At 44.4% G+C, this 16,946-nt stretch overlaps 1 protein-coding gene across 1 annotated transcript in view; it reads right to left on the bottom strand.

The window, feature by feature from the left end:
* Window positions 1-467: 467 nt before the first annotated feature.
* Window positions 468-16,946, bottom strand: part of ANTXR2 (ANTXR cell adhesion molecule 2) — a 103,401-nt gene continuing 86,922 nt past the window's right edge. The window contains exon 17 of the mRNA XM_080630991.1: window positions 468-2,289. Coding sequence (XP_080487117.1) covers window positions 2,251-2,289 — 39 coding nt within the window. The 3' untranslated portion in view covers window positions 468-2,250. The remainder of the gene's footprint in view (window positions 2,290-16,946) is intronic.

Below are 16,946 nucleotides of genomic sequence, written 5' to 3'. Positions count from 1 at the left end.
CTCAGTGTCTGAAGGAGTGGTACAGAACCTCACTTGTGTCCTAGCAAACCTGCCCAGTTTGGTTCTCCATCTTGAGTGCAGCTGGAAGGCACACAGAGGTGGCTTGAAACAAGCCAAAGACTTGTGGATGGTTGGGCACCATGGATGAAACCAACCTCTTTTATGCAGGTAGGTTGCACTGTCCCCAGCCAACAGCTGGTGGGATCAAAGGTGCAGTTTCATGAGGTAGAGGAAGGATGAGCCATATCTGTGGGCACTGGATTGACCTGGGAATGTGACGGATGGTACCTGCTGTATCAGCCGGTGTTGGACAGGGTAGTGGTCTGTTGGAGCTGGTATCGAGGGTGACCTGGCAAAATGAGGATAGGAGGCTAGGTGGAGAGGAAGAAGAGGGAATAATGCCAGAAACTTAGCCAATAATTTTATTTATAGTCTGATGTGCACACATGGCTGTTGATGATGAGGCTACCAGTGACATAAATAAAGTCAAGCAAAAGAGGTAAGCGAGTGGATACATGTAAAGGCTTCTTTGGGCAGTGCCACAAATTCGGACATCAACCAAGAGACTTATTTCTGTCCCTTGCAATTCCAATGAGGAGCACAAAGGAGAAAATTAGACCAGGATGCTTCACATTGCTCTTTCCATCTTGCGCTTGTTTGTGCCCACCAAATGTGAAATGTTCGCCTTTTCCCCTCCAACGTGACGGTTGCTGAACTTATTTTTAGTGTCATTTGATAAGCCTCCCTGCTCACAGAGAGACATCCCACTGACCCAGCCACTGGTCATTGTCTATACCAGTTCCCATCAAAGCGGGCGTGCTTTGTCAGGTTTCGACTCGAATATCCATTCTGCATCTGAAGTACAGTATCGAAAGTGACTGGATCATTTGAGCCTTTTTCTTCAGCTGCTCCCTCCTTCCTCCCCCACAGTGTTTCCGCTCACTCTAACATAATTTGGCATCGTCGACGTGACACGACACTGGTTTTTCTAAAAAATTAGAATACATACATTGTCAATGGTTTCTGATAGCCTGCATCCCCTACATTTAATTTTTCCATTGATGGAAGGAGGTCTTTTTTCCACTGCTGAATCCTAACCAGTGCTCAGTGCCCCCTTGAAAACCCAGTAATGCACATACAGTAATAGGTCATTCAATGTCAAAAGGCATAAAAAAGATGAGCAAAATCTTCACAGGCTGCTGCTTGCTGTTGCCTTTAATTATATTAATTAAACTTTGAAATTCTCATGCAAAGAGAGTTGCTGGCTTGTGACGCTGAAGAGCCCTTGGAGATTTGGGGGTGGGGGAGAACCCTGAGATACCAGTTTAGTGGCTACTGCTTTTTTTAATCTAAGAAAAGATTAAAAACAGCTAAGCTCTAGGACTGCTAGGTATGTTTATAGATGATGATGTTTTATGCGCTACTGAACTGTGAATGCAGGAAAGGGGGGAAAAACCACCAGCCCCAGCGTCAAGGTCTTGAAGCATCAGTCCCTCAAACTGTGCTCATGATCCCTGGTTACAGGCTGTCTTCCCATGGAATAACGCTCTATTAATTTTCTCCCTGTCCCGGGTGCATAATGAAAGAAAGGTGTCTTCAAAAACTAAAGGGCAAAGTCTTGCTTGCTACCAATACCTCGAGGCACCCTGTCTACATTTTGTCATGCGTGTGCACTTTTCAGTGTTAGAGTGACAAGATTTCCAGTCAGAAGGTTCCTGTAAGGCACAATGCGATGGAGACTCACTTGCAAGGGTTTGTGATCTGACATGGCTGTAAGGCACTCAGCTCTTGCTTAGCCTGGTAGGAGGTTTTAACCCTGCCCTTAGCTAGTAGTCCCTGTTTAAATACCACGTGCCTTCTCTGCACTGGAGAAACTCAGCATCATTGCTAAAAGCACATTGCATCCTGAGAATTTGTAGTCCTTAAGAAAAAAAAACGTAAAATACCACAACTAGAAAAACATGATCATCTTTGGTGTCTGTGTCCTCTCCCTTGTGTGTTCTGGAGAAACATGGGCATTGCAAGTCAAGGCTTCATTGCTTGGCACTCGCCAGTCACAGAGCATCGACATGCTGGGGTAAGGTACAAGAGCTCATAACGGTGATGCCGGCTCCTGTATGGGGAACATGGAAGCCTTATGGGTTGGGCTTGAAGGTGGTCCAAGGAATGTGGTGAGCAAGTGCTTAGTTCTCTCTGCTCGGTTGAAAAGTGGCAATGTGGCCGTCTTTCCTCCTGATACCTTCTTCTCCTCTACTGAGACTGAACTCGGGTGAAGTTGATACATCGGCCCTGATGGGGGGAAAAGAGAAGAGAAGCTCTTATTGGTGGAGTAATACATGCAACCGAGATGTTTGAATGCTGAATATTAGATAGCTGTTATTTAAATTCCAGTGTTTGTGCAAATAATATATCCATGAAAAACCTTTTAAGATTTAATGGAAATTATCCAGAGTGAGGCACTACATTTGACTCACAAATTTACAATGTTAGTAAAGCACATTTTGAATGCTCTCAGGTCTTCTGTGAGGCTCATTTACAAAATCTCAGTAACTGCAGTGAGCAAACTCAAACCTTTCTAACCATGGTAAAGAAAGATCATGGCAAAGGCAGATCCTCCCCAAAGATCTCCCCCTCAGCCAAACCCTCACATAGCACAGAGGAATGTGACTGTTGGTTAGCAGAGCTGCTGCTGATTGGAAACAGTGTTTTATTAGCAATAACCCAAGCTCTGTATCTATAAACTCTGTTCTTACATGCCTTAAAATTGCTGTGCACCAAAACGAAAAGTGGTTTCTCCTGATATTATTTTCAAGTAAATACCATTCTCCCATAAACAGGCCCAGATCAATCTTGACAGCTTTTGGTGTAGATGAATGGAACAAATCCACTAGCAAAAATCATCAGCCCTTTTTATTCATTTGGGTAAAGCTCTGAAAATTCCAAGTGGCTTATTTAAATGCCTAAAGTGATAGTGAGTTTTTGAGGCAGGGTGTGCTCCCAAGAGAACAGCTCCTCTTGTTCAACAGCTCTCTTGGGCACAGCAGCGGGACCTAGCACCTTTTCTCTCTGGGATGAGAAGAGCTCTGTGATGGAGGACCTCTCCACCTTTGGAGAAAGCCATTCTTCAAGACATGACATGCAAGTATTAAGGACTTTTATGACAGTGTGTGTGGGACAGAGTGCATGCTGGTAGTACTGCATGTTCTGGTGTGAGGTTCTCCATGGATCACAAAGTCTCCATGGAGTGGGCCTTGGAACACAGAATCCTACCTCAGTGGCCTGTGAGAAGCTGTGACTCCTTAACTGGGTCTGCAGTAGCAGTGGCTGTCTCTGGACTGTGCAGACATCCACAAAGGCATGTAGGGCTGCAAGTTTCACATGCTTTAGAGGGATTTCATGTGCAAGTCCCTTAAAAGGAAAGAAGCCACGTGTGTTTTTTGTTCTCTGTCCCTTTGATTCCTACTTAAGAACTTTGAAATTGCTGTGTCTGTAAAGCAATTTAGAAGAGACCTGTCAAAGATGAAGCCAAGTAAACTGGAACAGGCAGCTGTGGTTATGCTTTGAATCCTTGTTTCTTTTCAAAGATAGGTGGTTCAGGGAAAATTACTGCTTTCTTCTTAAAGCTCAGAGATTATGGAATTATCAAAAGCAATTAGGGCTGAATTTCATATTCCTTCTATTTATTTATTTATTCAACCTGATGTTATAATGTAAAAACCTAAATGCTTTGGTTAACACAGAGCATGATGGTACACAGAGCTATTTGGCATTGTTCGGGCAAGTCTCAGCTGGCATCTGCACATGACTGGCATGGAAGGGGCAGTGTTCTGATCAGGGCAGTTATTTTCCTAACACTTTACTACTGATTCTACTTCTGTCACACGTATAATAATTAAAACTAGTGAATAGGTGGGTGCTGTAAACTTCTGGCTGCTACCATCCATATAATTAATGCAGAAGAGATCACTAGTGCCAAGAGGTTCCTTTGAAGGCCTGGACATCTTTATGCACCTTTTCATTTGCTTGTTTTGTGTTTTTGTGGAGGTTTTTTTTTTTTTTTTTTATTTAAACATATTAAAATTAGTTCTGTGGTAGAAGCAAAGTGTTTCTGGAGCATAAAATACAGAAATGCTGTGCAGCTTGAGCACTTGTGACAACAGAATCGATGTTAAATGAACCCTGACAGTAAGGATGTTCACACCCAAGGTAATGCCACAATGGAAAATCAAGACTGCAAAACTCTGGCAGAAAACAGGTAGTGAGGAATCGCAGTAGTTCCTGTCTGCTTTCATTAGTATTACAATTTACTCATTGATACAACGTTTCTACTTTTGTTCGTAGCTCTCTCACTGTTCTTTAATGGTAGTTACCAGTGCCCGAGTTCAGAGGAGTTTTGGGCTATTACTTATTTTGGTGTTGGGCTATTACTCATTTAGTGGCTCAGCACTTTACCCGAAGTCTGAAATAATCCCTAGAATCAAAGATAAGGTCTGGCACATGCAGGTCTGTAGCATGGAGTCCTGCTCTGCTGGCCAGGTGCTCTGTCGTAAGTGCCCTACAGTTTTGGAGTGTGCATCGTCTTCTAAAGGCTGACCATGAGCGTGGTAGATGATTTTGTAACAATATAAGGGGGATTAATGAGGAAAGGGAAAGTAAACCTGTTCCAAAATAAATTGAGAAATTGTTAAGCCTTAAAATTAACTTAGAGGTGATGTCTTAGTAGTTACAGGTCATGGCTTTCACTAGAATTAAGAAAAAGACACTGTGTTTTGTTCTAAACACATCTTCTCTGCCACACTCTAGTAAGCTTTTGGGGAGATGTTTCTGTGATACATCTTTTCTTCCTTTCTACCAGAGGTGGAGTCAGGTCCACTCTGACCCTCCCCACAGGCATTAGGTTAGTCAATAGATGTGATGCATGACTAGGTTGTGCTACAGCCTCTGTGAATTTCTGTACTGGCAACTCCTTCTAACTTTACTTATTTAAGAACACTGGAGGGTGACAGATTTCAAATGAAACAAAGTCTTCTGTGTAAGCAGCCATTTTTTGTGTGCAGTGTGATGCTCACAGAGGACAGAGCTGAAATCAGGATCTTGGAAAATACACTGAAAAGTGCTAATTAATGAGAAGGTAGGGAACACTGCCATGTCATTAATGGAACAGCAAATACAGCACGCCAACAAAGGACAGAACCGCTTTTACATTTAGGTAATGGGATGTGACAGGGTGCCTGAGTTCACAATACCTACACATGAAGTGCATTCAGAAATAGCTTTCAAGCTTTCAAGTACAGGGCTTTGAGCTCTCTCCAGGCTTGCAGTTTAAGTCTTAACTTGCACAGTTATCATCTGTAGATTTCATATTATTATTTCTTAGGAAAAAATATCTATGTCTACCAACAAGCCTCTCTCTCAGTATGCTTACAGAATCACAGAACGCTTTGGATGGAAAGGATCTTAAGATCATCCAGTTCCAACCCCCCTGTCATGGGCAGGGACGCCTTCACACTAGACCATGTCACCCAAGGCTCTGTCCATCCTGGCCTTGAACCCTGCCAGGGATGGCGCATTCACAATTTCTTTGGGCAACCTGTGCCACTGCCTCACCACCCTCACAGTAAAGAACTTCTTCTTTAGATCTAACTTCAGCTTCCCCTGTTTAAGTTTGAACCCGTCAGCCCTTGTTCTATTGCTACAGTCCCTAATGAAGAGTCCCTCTCCGGCATCCTGGTAGGCCCCCTTCAGATACTGGAATAAAGCTCTGAGGTCTCCACGCAGCCTTCTCTTCTCCAGGCTGAAATGCCCTGATTTTCTCAGCCTGTCTTCATATGGGAGGTACTTTCCATAGTTGGTTTCATGTACATAACACTTTCCCCTAAATGCTGGCTTTAGAGGGTTTCTGCTTCCAGGATGAGTGGTTCCAGACATAGCAAGGACAGAGGAGAGCCTTAAATGAACAATTCCCATTCTGGTTCCCCGCTCATCTCCCATGGTCTCTGGCCCAAACTCCTTACTCAAGGACTTAACAGGGGAGGAAGAAGAAAAAGAAGGAATTGTTTGTTGTCATGCAGACAAAACACCATTAATAGGAGAATCTGACAGCACCTAAGAAATACCAGCTATCCAACCACTGTCCATACCAGACAGTAACAGGTAATAACACATACACTATAACTAATTTAAGTGAGCTTTTAAACCATTCACATTCTAGAAGGGCAAACTGAAGTAGGCAGAAGATAAAAAGACTGATTTTTATATCCTAAGGATCAAACCAATATGAACTAGGTGCAACCTGTATCACTGTCTTCATGCAAGGCGGTTTTGAGAAGAAGATGGACAGTGTGTAAGTCAATTCGTTCCTGGAATGAATTGAAAACCTCCTGTGTAGCGATAGCTATTTCATCATTAAGACCAGCCTTTAGAAACTGAATATTACATTTTTCTTCTGATTAATCTCAACAAGAAAGACTGTGTAGTTAAACAGAAGCACTATTTAGGTTCATCGGTCTGGTTCTGGCCTTCACAACTCTAACATGCTTGTACTGTGTAACTGATGACACCAGTGAATTACCACCATCGCAGCACTGCTGTGATCCACCAGTTTGCACTAACGTTGCCCTCATGTCCCCATATTCAATTAAACAGTCAATACAACCAATTTGAAATCTGATGTATCGTGCCTTGTAAATCACTGGATCATAAACCTTAACAATACCAACATGTAGTCTGTACAAAATTGAACTGAATTAGTGGTTTAGGACTAGAGTAATTAAACAATGGGTTATGCAAGCATTCCCTGAGCTCTGTGTGAAATACGGGAGTTGTCTCCATACAGCAGGGTCAGTAGAAAAAATCCCCTCCCAGGAGAGACAAATACAGAGATAGGGATATATGGGCTCTGCCCTCCTTTACTGTGTTGTGTACTTGTCTGAAAGGATGTAATTTAAGGGACTGGGGTTCTCTTATCTAAAACCTTGAACCCAGCATCAACTTCTGGATGCTGTCACAAGGGTCTCAGTGAGACATGATCTATCTCCTGTGAGGCTGTGGATCCTTCATCACAGCCTTCCTCCAAATGCTACTAAGCCAATAGGCTCAGGCTACCTATGAACTGCCACCCATACAACACGGAAAGTTGAAAGGACAACTCAGACAGGACTTGAATCATTCACTTAGCTTTTAAGCAGCTGGCTGCTGCTGGGTGGTCACTGATCTAAAGAGTCAGCTTTTAATATATTATTACCTTCAACTCACTGTCCTGGCTATTCTTTCCTTTGGTAGTTGGGCTCACTTGTATTATTCTTCAGCAATTCAGAAAGGGCACCCCAAGGAGTGTGAGATGGGATGTGGTGATACCCGGCCACCCAGCTTGCACTGCACTGTCAGGTACTTGTAACAGCCCATCCATACCTTGTCCTTGTGTGTGACTTAATTTCTTTAACATGCTACATAATTGTATGTATAGGAAAAGGTTCCTTGTACAGGGCTGAATTGTTCAGCATCCAACTTCAGTGGTAAGAATAACCACATTTTCCAAAGGAGCACTTACAGCTCTGTCCAGAACAGCTGTATTACACAGAATCATAAAATGGTTTGGGTTGGAAAGGACCTTAAGATCATCCAGTTCCAACCCCCTGCCATGGGCAGGGACACCTCACACTAGACCATATTGGCCATTACCACCTATAATACACAATGTTGTCAAAGATGATTGGCTCATTTTGACCTTGAAGGATCAAGATCCTCCACTGTTTGACATACCAGCAGAAGCTGAGGATCGTGTGCTTCTACCCCCAGCTGCAGTATCCCCATAAAGAGAATATACCCTTTGGGGGTGTGTCAGTTATATGGCACATGTGAGCTCTGTGCCCTCCACCCCAACTGATCAGTGCCCACAGAGCTATGAGGAAGGGGAGGGCTCTAGAATAATGTCACTCCTGAGACAACGTCATTTAGCAATGTCATTAGTGTTGGCCGCATCTCCACAGCATTATCAGAGCATCTTTCATCTCTGTGATGGGTGCACTGCCATTAGCCTGTTAGCTGCTCACCAGGAAGCTGTATTCTCACCACAGTTCCTCACAACAGGCTGCCGAGACTGTTGGTGCAGTCTGGATCACCAGATGAGAATCTGGTTTACCCGGTTCTCTTTCTTCTTACTCTTACTTTCCTTGTTGCCCAGCCTGCCATCTGCCTCTCTATAAGGAATCTAAGATGAGTGTATGGAGTTCTTCCCTGTAGCCCTTTCAGTAAAGCAAGACTGTGCAAACCTTTTCTCCTTTGCTAATGCAAGGGAACAGGCTATTTCCTGCTTCCCAAGCCTCTCTGAAATCATTAACTCCCAGTATAACACTTACCGGGGATAATGAACTCCTCCTTCCCATGCTCCTGACCCACACACTCGTGCAGTTTTAACAATAAAAGCTCCTTTTAATGGAATAAAACTGCCAGTGACTCAAACCAGGTGCTGAGAGGCTGGCCCGTAGCACCCTGTAACAAGGGCTGAACAGGAAGGAGTTCTTTTCTTACTGGAAGAATCCCACGGCAGAGCTGGTACCACTGACTGGAACAGGGAAGCAGCTCATGCCCTGCTGTCTACAGCCATTAGAAAGGGTTCTCAGGGATCTCCCCTCACTGTAGCCATCAAAAGCAACATTAACTGGAGGTAATGTCACCTTGCCCCATCTCCTGGGCATTAGAATTCCACTGGCATTAACACCCATGCTTCTCTTTACTAGCTCCCTGGCTCAGGATGTATTTCACTGCTATAACCATTATAATATTATGCTCACCTCATAAATGTATGTTGACAAGCTGGAGCATACAGCTGAAGTTTATATATATATATATATTATATATATATTAAAAAAGGTGACTTATATGCTTACTTCAGAGAGGGGTTGCTGACCCACCCATGTCCTGTGCAGCTCGAAGCAGTGCTCAGAGATTCAAACTGGCCATCAGGTAATCCTTTGTCTCAGAGACCCAAGAAGCTCAGAACGTGGTAATAACTTTGAACTGGCTTTACAGCCCTGCTAACAGAAACCTGTATCTTAGCGCTCAAGCCCCATCTCTGCAGATGCCTGGTCTTTATTTCAGGTTTATCTTCCCATAAAACCTCAGCAAACCCCATTCTAAGTTGTCAGAATTTCCTGTCTTTGCTCATGTCAAATTACTGCCCAAGGCCTTCCTCTCCGTGATGGGTCTCCATGGCCGTGTCTCACCATGTGACATCCCAGAGGAAGTCTCACTTGGCATCTTTGCCCCACACTGTGGTGGTAGATATTTAGCACCTGGGAAAAGATGACTTGCAGTGCTGTAGACTGCTGGAGGTATCATTTTTCACAGAATAAATCAGCAATGAATCTCTTAGAGGAATGATCTGAACTGGTGTTATTGCTACAGAGCCCATCACTACTGACACAGACATCAGGATCATTTCTAGGGCTTGTCCAAATAGGCTTTCTCTTCAAAATTACTTAACTGATGACTGAAATGTCACTGACAGAGGTGAGATAAGCTCAGAACCCCAAAAACAATGATCAGATGGGCTCAAAATCCTCTTAAAGTTACAACATCATAATACAAAGAAACAAACTACAGATGAATGGCATTATATATTTTTACCCTAAGAAGGATCTTATTTTTTTCACTCTAGCAGTATTTGCAGGTAATCTGACCTAAGTGGAAAGGCACAGAACTTTTTTATTGTCTTCATATTTTTGTAAATAAGCCTCCTCAGCATCTGTGCATGAACTTCATGATCTTTGGGAGCAATCTTAGTGGCCCTGTAGGTGAACTTTCACAAGCCACAACATCTGAATTTGAAGAACAGGAGTTTCACAATCAACCCTGCCATCATCTGCCTCAGAAAAAGACTGCTTAGAGGAACTTACACGTGCCAGCACTATTACAGGTGCCTCAGGAGCCAAGTCTGACTCGGCAGCCCCTGTCTGTCCCTTGGTCATACTGGACTTGCAAGTAAGTGAAGTGCAGAGGAGGACGGGACTAATTTCTTTTAAAACGTAGCTCCTCTCTTTCTGCACGGTATTACAGAGGCCAACAAAACAAAATTTTCAGTAATAGGTTCAAAATAGGTATTTTAATGATGCACTGTAAATACGTAAGATATATCATGGATGGCCAGAAGCCTGTTGCTGCTGTGTCAAACAAGTATTTCTTACACCAAAATATGCAGCTCGGTTGTAGCCATCAACGTCAGGCTTTCAGCTTAATATAAACATATGCAGTAAGTATTCATTTGTGGTAGGAAACCCTGTGGGTATCTTAAACCCATTGATATGTACAGCAGGTCACCACTGATGAACACCGTTGTAAGTTCTGGTGTGCTGGGTTTTCTCAAGTGTTTTAGCAGATCTTGTGCTGACGTGGTTTGCTAAAGGTTGGGAGCAAACGTTCCCTACACACATCTATCAAGTGTTACTATATCATCTGGCAGGGCTTGCTGTCTGCTTTGGAGCCACTTGGCTTAGATGTAAATGAAAACACTGGGTGCACCGTACTGAGGAGTCAAGAGGTATTATCTGTTGTATTTTTAGTAACACTGAAGGCTTTGAGAAAATGCTATTAACAACAGCTTTTGATCTCACTAATAATGCTTATTTTGTAACTGGACATATGGACATTTGGGCACAGTTGCTACAGTGAGCAAAATCTTTGAAGCACATGTTTACCAGTGGTTGTAACCTTCTGAAACCCAGTACTGAAGGGATTTGGTAGCTCAGCATCCTGTGTGGCACTGCAAGGAATGCTTCTGCCAAGACTCCTGGTACTGGAGAGGAAAGATGCAGGAAGAGACTTAAAACACTGTTTTCCCACCTTTGAAATTCCAAGTCACTGTCATTTACACGCCAGGGAGCCTGGTTTTTCAAGAAAGATGAGATGATGAGTGGGTTGCAGAGGCATGCAGGCAGCCAGGGAAGGGAAAGCAAGCAAGTGCTCAGCTAGCACAAGCATTTTGCTGTCCTGCCTAAACAGGTTTTGGTAATGAGGAAGGGAGAGATTTATCTTCCTTTGCCAAATTTTCTGTGACTGCTTTATTCAGCAGTTCTGGAAATAAACTACTGCCTTGAAATACAGTGGTTGTGACAAGCTGCCCCTCCTGCGAGTTGGCCTTCCAGGTCTGGGAGTGGAGAGCGCAATGAGCTGCCGAGCCGGTTGTGTGGGCCTTAGGGGAGAATAAAACTGTATGCATTTGTAGCATCTGCTTCAAAAGGAGGTTGTGGCAAATATTTTATTCAGCAGAGCTGGAGGTCTCCTGTCTCTAGAGGGCAGGAGTTTGTTGTTTTCCTCATACAAGGCAAGCACTGCTTATGCAAAAGGAAAGGATGTGGAAATGGCCTGGAGTGTCCCTGTTTCTCTAGCACAGGTTCTCTGGAATGCTCTCCATCTGACCCCTTGGCAATAAGCCTCCCTTGCACACAGAACTTCTGCCTCCACGGCCTGGCAAGTTTGACCCTTTTTTCCTGAAGGACACGATCTTGTTTCCCCATTGCAGGCGCCTGCCAATGGAGGGCTTTTCTCCTTCAGGTCTAATTATGCCTTGGAAGGCAGATCCAGCTTGTTCTCACTGCCAGAGGGAAAGTGATCCCTGTGCTGGCAGCCATCCCATCCTGCACCTAACCCTGTGCTGGCACTCAATTGCTCACGTGGGTACAAGAACCAGGACACCACTTCTCCCATCATCCCCAGTGATAGGCTGGGCGGTCACTGAGAGAGCTCCCTCTCCTCAGGAGACAAACTGGGGTGGTGAGATTCTAACACTCATTTCCAGGTGAAGCTTCAAGAGCTCTTCCTGAGTTTCCTCTGGGCTGTGGAACAAGAGAGGAGTTTTGTCTTGAGAATTGTCCTCCTGGCTCTTTGAACTCTCTTAAAACTGTGGGATTAATCTTTGTCAGGAGTAAATATTACTGGGGATCCCTTTTATGTTACAGGAGGACTCCAGCCAAATTAATAGCAGGCCTGATCTTAAGTGGTTTCCTCATGTGAGCATCCTAAATGACTCCTTCAGTCCTCTACATCTTTTTTAGGAAGAAAAGAGAGAGAAAATGCTACTAGATGCATCACATTTAAAGCCTTGTAAAGTCAGAAACAGCACGATTTTAAACCCACTAAGACCAACAAACATCAAAATCTGGTACTTTGGGGTCTTTTTCATCTAAAAATACCAAGATGATCAGAAATATACAGTTTCTAGAGATGGCATCTCTAAAGCAAAGTCAGACATCTCTATTATTCTTCCTTCTTCCCTTCACTCCGTGCAGCTACTCCAAGTGAGAAGAATGCAATTTATCTTTCTCTGAAATAAGAGCTATCAACAGATAAACTGTAACTGTCAGAAGAAATGTTCTTTTCAAATTACTTTTTTCCTCCACCATGACCACCCTTCAAGCCCCTCCTAAAATCTCCCTCCTCTACCAATACTTCCCTGTCTCCTTTTCTCAATAGACTTCTCTAACCAGGGCTTTTTTGAAGAGATGCTGTCATCTTCAGATGGCTCATGAGTACAAGAAGCAGACACTCCACAGCTGTAAGGTCTGTATGTCATCCTTGGATTGTGTTCTAGGTTGTGACAGAGCAGTAACATGGCATTTCTACCCTATCAAAAAACCTGGCCCATTAAGATTTTGTGGTATCTGACTGGCGTATGATAATTATGTGTAAAGAGAGAAGCCACCCCAGACTGCAGAATGCTATGTAAATGATTTAAAAATAATTATGACACAGTTATTGTGAGGAAAAAATTCCACTTGGCCCAGAAACCAACTGTATCCTGGGCTGCATCAAAAGGAGTGTGACCAGCAGGTCAAAGGAGGTGATCCTGCCCCTCTACTCTGCTCTCGTGAGACCTCACTTGAAGCACTGTCTGCAGTTCTGGTGTCCTCAACATAAGAAGGGCATGCAACTGTTGGAGCAACTCCAGAGGAGGCCACAAGGACGATCAGTGGACTGGAGCACCTCCTCTGTGAAGACAGGCTGGGAAAGTTGGGGATGTTAACCCTGGAGAAGAGAAGGCTGCGTGGAGACCTCAGAGCTTTATTCCAGTATCTGAAGGGGGCCTACAAGGATGCTAGAGAGGGACTTTTCATCAGGGACTCTAGCAATAGGACAAAGGGTGATGGGTTCAAACTGAAAGAGGGGAAGTTGAAGTTAGATCTAAAGAAGTTCTTTACTGTGAAGGTGGTGAGGTACTGGCACAGGTTGCCCAAAGAAGTGGTGAATGCTCCATCCCTGGCAGTGCTTAAGGCCAGGTTGGACAGAGCCTTGGGCGACACGGTCTAGTGTGAGGCACCCATGCCCATGGCAGGGGGTTGGAACTGTATGATCTTAAGGTCCTTTCCAATCCAAACCATTCTATAATTCTGTGGGAAAATATGAATCTGAAGATATAGATAGTGTTTAAGTGGGTTCTCAGGAGGAAGACTAAAAGGCCCCAGCACGGTGTGAGGGCGCAGCTCTGTCTCTGATGGTGATGGCTCTGCAAACAGCAAAACAGAGCCAGGCAGGGACCACTGCATGTGGTCCTCTAGATGCCACTGTGATCCAGCTGTCACTTCACCAGCCAAAGCCTTCACAGCCTTACTCACCACTGGATCCTTTGCAGTGGGAAAGAATTGAGCATTAATGACCCTGACCACTGGGCCCAGGAACAAGCTTGGGTGACAAACTGCTCCTCCATCCCTCAACCCATGGTACAAGGAGTACACATCCCTGAGTCAGCTCTATTTCCTTCAGACAAAACCCCACAGCATATCATTAGGCTTTTGTTTTAATTCAAATGGATTAGTAGCCATAAACTTCACAGATACTTGGACATCTCCCTCCCCCCTCCTTCCTCCGCTTCCTGCCAACAAAAGCCCTTCTCCTTTTAGAGCAGTGTTAGAAGTGGCAGCTCCAGAATTCCCTACATTGGATGAAGGCCCAAATCCTTTCTGAAAGCCAAACCCTCACACAACACCATCATTAAAATGACCGCAGGATCTACTGCGTGACCTGCTCTACATCTGATTTAGACCTCCTGGGTTACGAGAGAGGAGAAGCTATGGAGCTGTCTGATTTATATTTATGCGTGTCTTTGTCAGTCTGCCTTGCTCTCATTTAGCAATGATGTCTATTAACTGTACATCAGGCATATTTCAGACAGTGCTAATTTATGGTGGTTGTTGCTAGCATGACTGCTGGTTGAAGCCCTAGCCATTGACCCACGATCCACTGTACATGGCTGCAACCCTTCCCTTATAATAACAAGTGCTGATTTCTAATGCTAATCAACGGGGACCCAGATGAAATGCCAGGGTGCATTTCTACATCTGTCTAGCCTTTGAAGTAGGAGTTATTGCCTCTGTCCAGGAATACAAACTGTTAGAAATGAGGGCTCCATGCCTGCACCCCTGCATACAAAACTAAAGCTGAATTTCGCATCTGAACATTACAGACCACAGAGGAGATGCTGCTAGGGGACACAGTGCTTTGTAGCTACTTGTAGTAGCTACTCACAGCAGGCGAAGGTCAGAGCAGCCCTTGAATAGCAAAGCTCTTACTTGACGGCAGGTGAGTATTGGTCAGTAGCCAGCAGAGTGAGAGTTCTCTTGCAAGAAGTAATGACAGCAAGCAAGACAATGGGTAGCACACATGCAGCACGTTTCTGTAGTATTTCTTTGCCAAGAGGTCAGTAATTTAGGACATTTGTCCTGTATTGTCTTGACAGCTAGCAATACTCTCCTTACTTAACCTTAGCAAGGCATTTGCTAACAATTCACTTGGATGTACTAGCGTCACACCAGCTTCCCTTGATTTTTAGGCACTGCTTCTGATCTCCTGTGTCTTGCTGGAAATCAGGAACAGTTCTTTTAAAGTCAGCAGCATAAAACTCATGGGAATAAGATTAGAAGCTGGTCCTCAGATTGTATTATGACAGTGTGGTGTCTATCGCAGGCTCCTTTTCAGTACTACCAAGCAGCTGGGAGAAGCACCCATGGTGCTGGCAGCCTCTAGGATGCGTGCACAGCAAGGAGATACTATTTGAGTAGTGCAGAAGTGGTACTCTTTCCTTCCCTGTGGACAGGGGAATGTGGGGTGAAGTCTGTGCTCTCTGAAATACCTTTTCTTCATTGGACATCCTGCAGCAGATGTCTTTAGAGGAGATCTCGTGTTCTCTAGAAGCTGGGAGAAGTGTCCCATGGGGACACTGCCAAACTGCATTTGTTTTCTTGCCTGTACGTTTTTCCTAAGTGTACATTACCAGCTACTACTGAAAAAAGGATTTGGTGTGGATGTTTTTAGGCTCTGAATCTTGCGGAAGGATAGGGCAGGTATGGTCTGGAAAGCCACTCGCATGGGATTAGCTTCAGTCGCTGCATCACTTGACTTACAAGTGCCCTTGCACTGCCCATCTTTCCTCGTAGGAGCTCTCCCAAGAAACACAGGGGAAGGGGTGTATGGAGCTGGATTTGGTTCTGGTTTCCAGTTTCCATCTTCCCCTTTCTCCTTATTTTACTAAAATCAGTATAACCAGTATAATGAGTTTGGCTTTTAGTAAGCCTTTATTATACATATGCAAGGAGATCTTGGTTTAAGTGCATTTTCTAAATTAATAAATAAATATGCTCATTTATTGTAAAATTTCTATTGTTAATTTGGGAACAGTAAGCTCTTGCATATCTCAGCTTTCACCTTGCCAATCACTGTATTCCTGTAAGTGCACTGCAGTTACTTGGAACCTTTTCTGGGTTGGTGTTGGCATACTTTTGCTAGATTACATTTATGCATTAGTACCATCTGTGCCTGCTGTACCTTCTGTGAGTTAGCCCTGGCCAAATGATTGGCATTTATCTGGAAGTGCACTAAAAAAAAAGAGAGAGAGAGAGAAAGAGAAAGAAGGGGGGAGGAGGAAGAGACATAGTAAGGATGGTACCTAGAGCTTTATGTTTGCTGCTGGCACTAATAGATCTTGAAGTGGAAGATTCAGTGGGGAGCACAGGCACCTGCAATGATGTCCTTCATATCAACTGCCAATGAAATCTGCCATGTCCCGTCTTAGTCCTTCTCTCTAAATAGGAGCTGCTTCATCCTGTTGTGGTATTCAGATAAATTCTCCCTGCTCCTGTGTTCTAGACTGAAGACAAACTGGCAGGACCTAACAGATAAACCTACCGAAGGACAGTTTTGCATTGGTGATGGTCACCTTCCATTGCATTTTGTTTCAGTTTGCTCAGAAAAAGTTTGGACCGAATGATGCCTTTAATCTGTCAGCTTGTATTGAAGGTTATTTAGGATTGCGGTCAATGGCTCAATGTCCGGCTGGAGACCGGTAACGAGTGGTGTCCCTCAGGGATCAGTGTTGGGACCGGTCTTGTTCAATATCTTTATTGGTGACATGGACAGTGGGATTGAGTGCGCCCTCAGCAAGTTTGCCGATGACACCAAGCTGTGTGGTTCTGTAGTTTCTCGCTACTCGTGTGGTGAGGGACGGAAGCACTAGTTCCCTCCGAACTAGGGCTGAGACATAGAGCATTCACGGAATGCGGGTCACCAACGATTTACTGCGGTTAGAATTCCTTATATTTGCCACCTAAGCACCTCCCCAGGGTCAGCTGGTTCCTGTCCCTCCTAACAACCAATCCCTACATGGTTCGGTTGATACGCCGGAGGGAAGGGATGCCATCCAGAGGGACCTCGACACACTTGTGAGGTGGGCTGATGCCAACCTTATGAAGTTTAACCATGCCAAGTGCAAGGTCCTACACCTGGGTCGGAGCAATCCCAGGCACGGCTACAGGTTGGGCAGAGAAGAGATTCAGAGCAGCCCTGCGGAAAAGAACTTGGGGGTGTTGGTCGATGAAAAAATGAACATGAGCCGGCAGTGTGCACACGCAGCCCAGAAAGCCAACCGTATCCTGGGCTGCATCAAAAGGAGCGTGACCAGC

Source organism: Psittacula echo, assembly GCF_963264785.1.
Source record: "Psittacula echo genome assembly, chromosome: 1".
Classification (NCBI taxonomy): domain Eukaryota; kingdom Metazoa; phylum Chordata; class Aves; order Psittaciformes; family Psittacidae; genus Psittacula; species Psittacula echo.
Note: the sequence above shows the minus strand (reverse complement) of the source record. Positions and strands in the feature narration are given on the sequence as shown.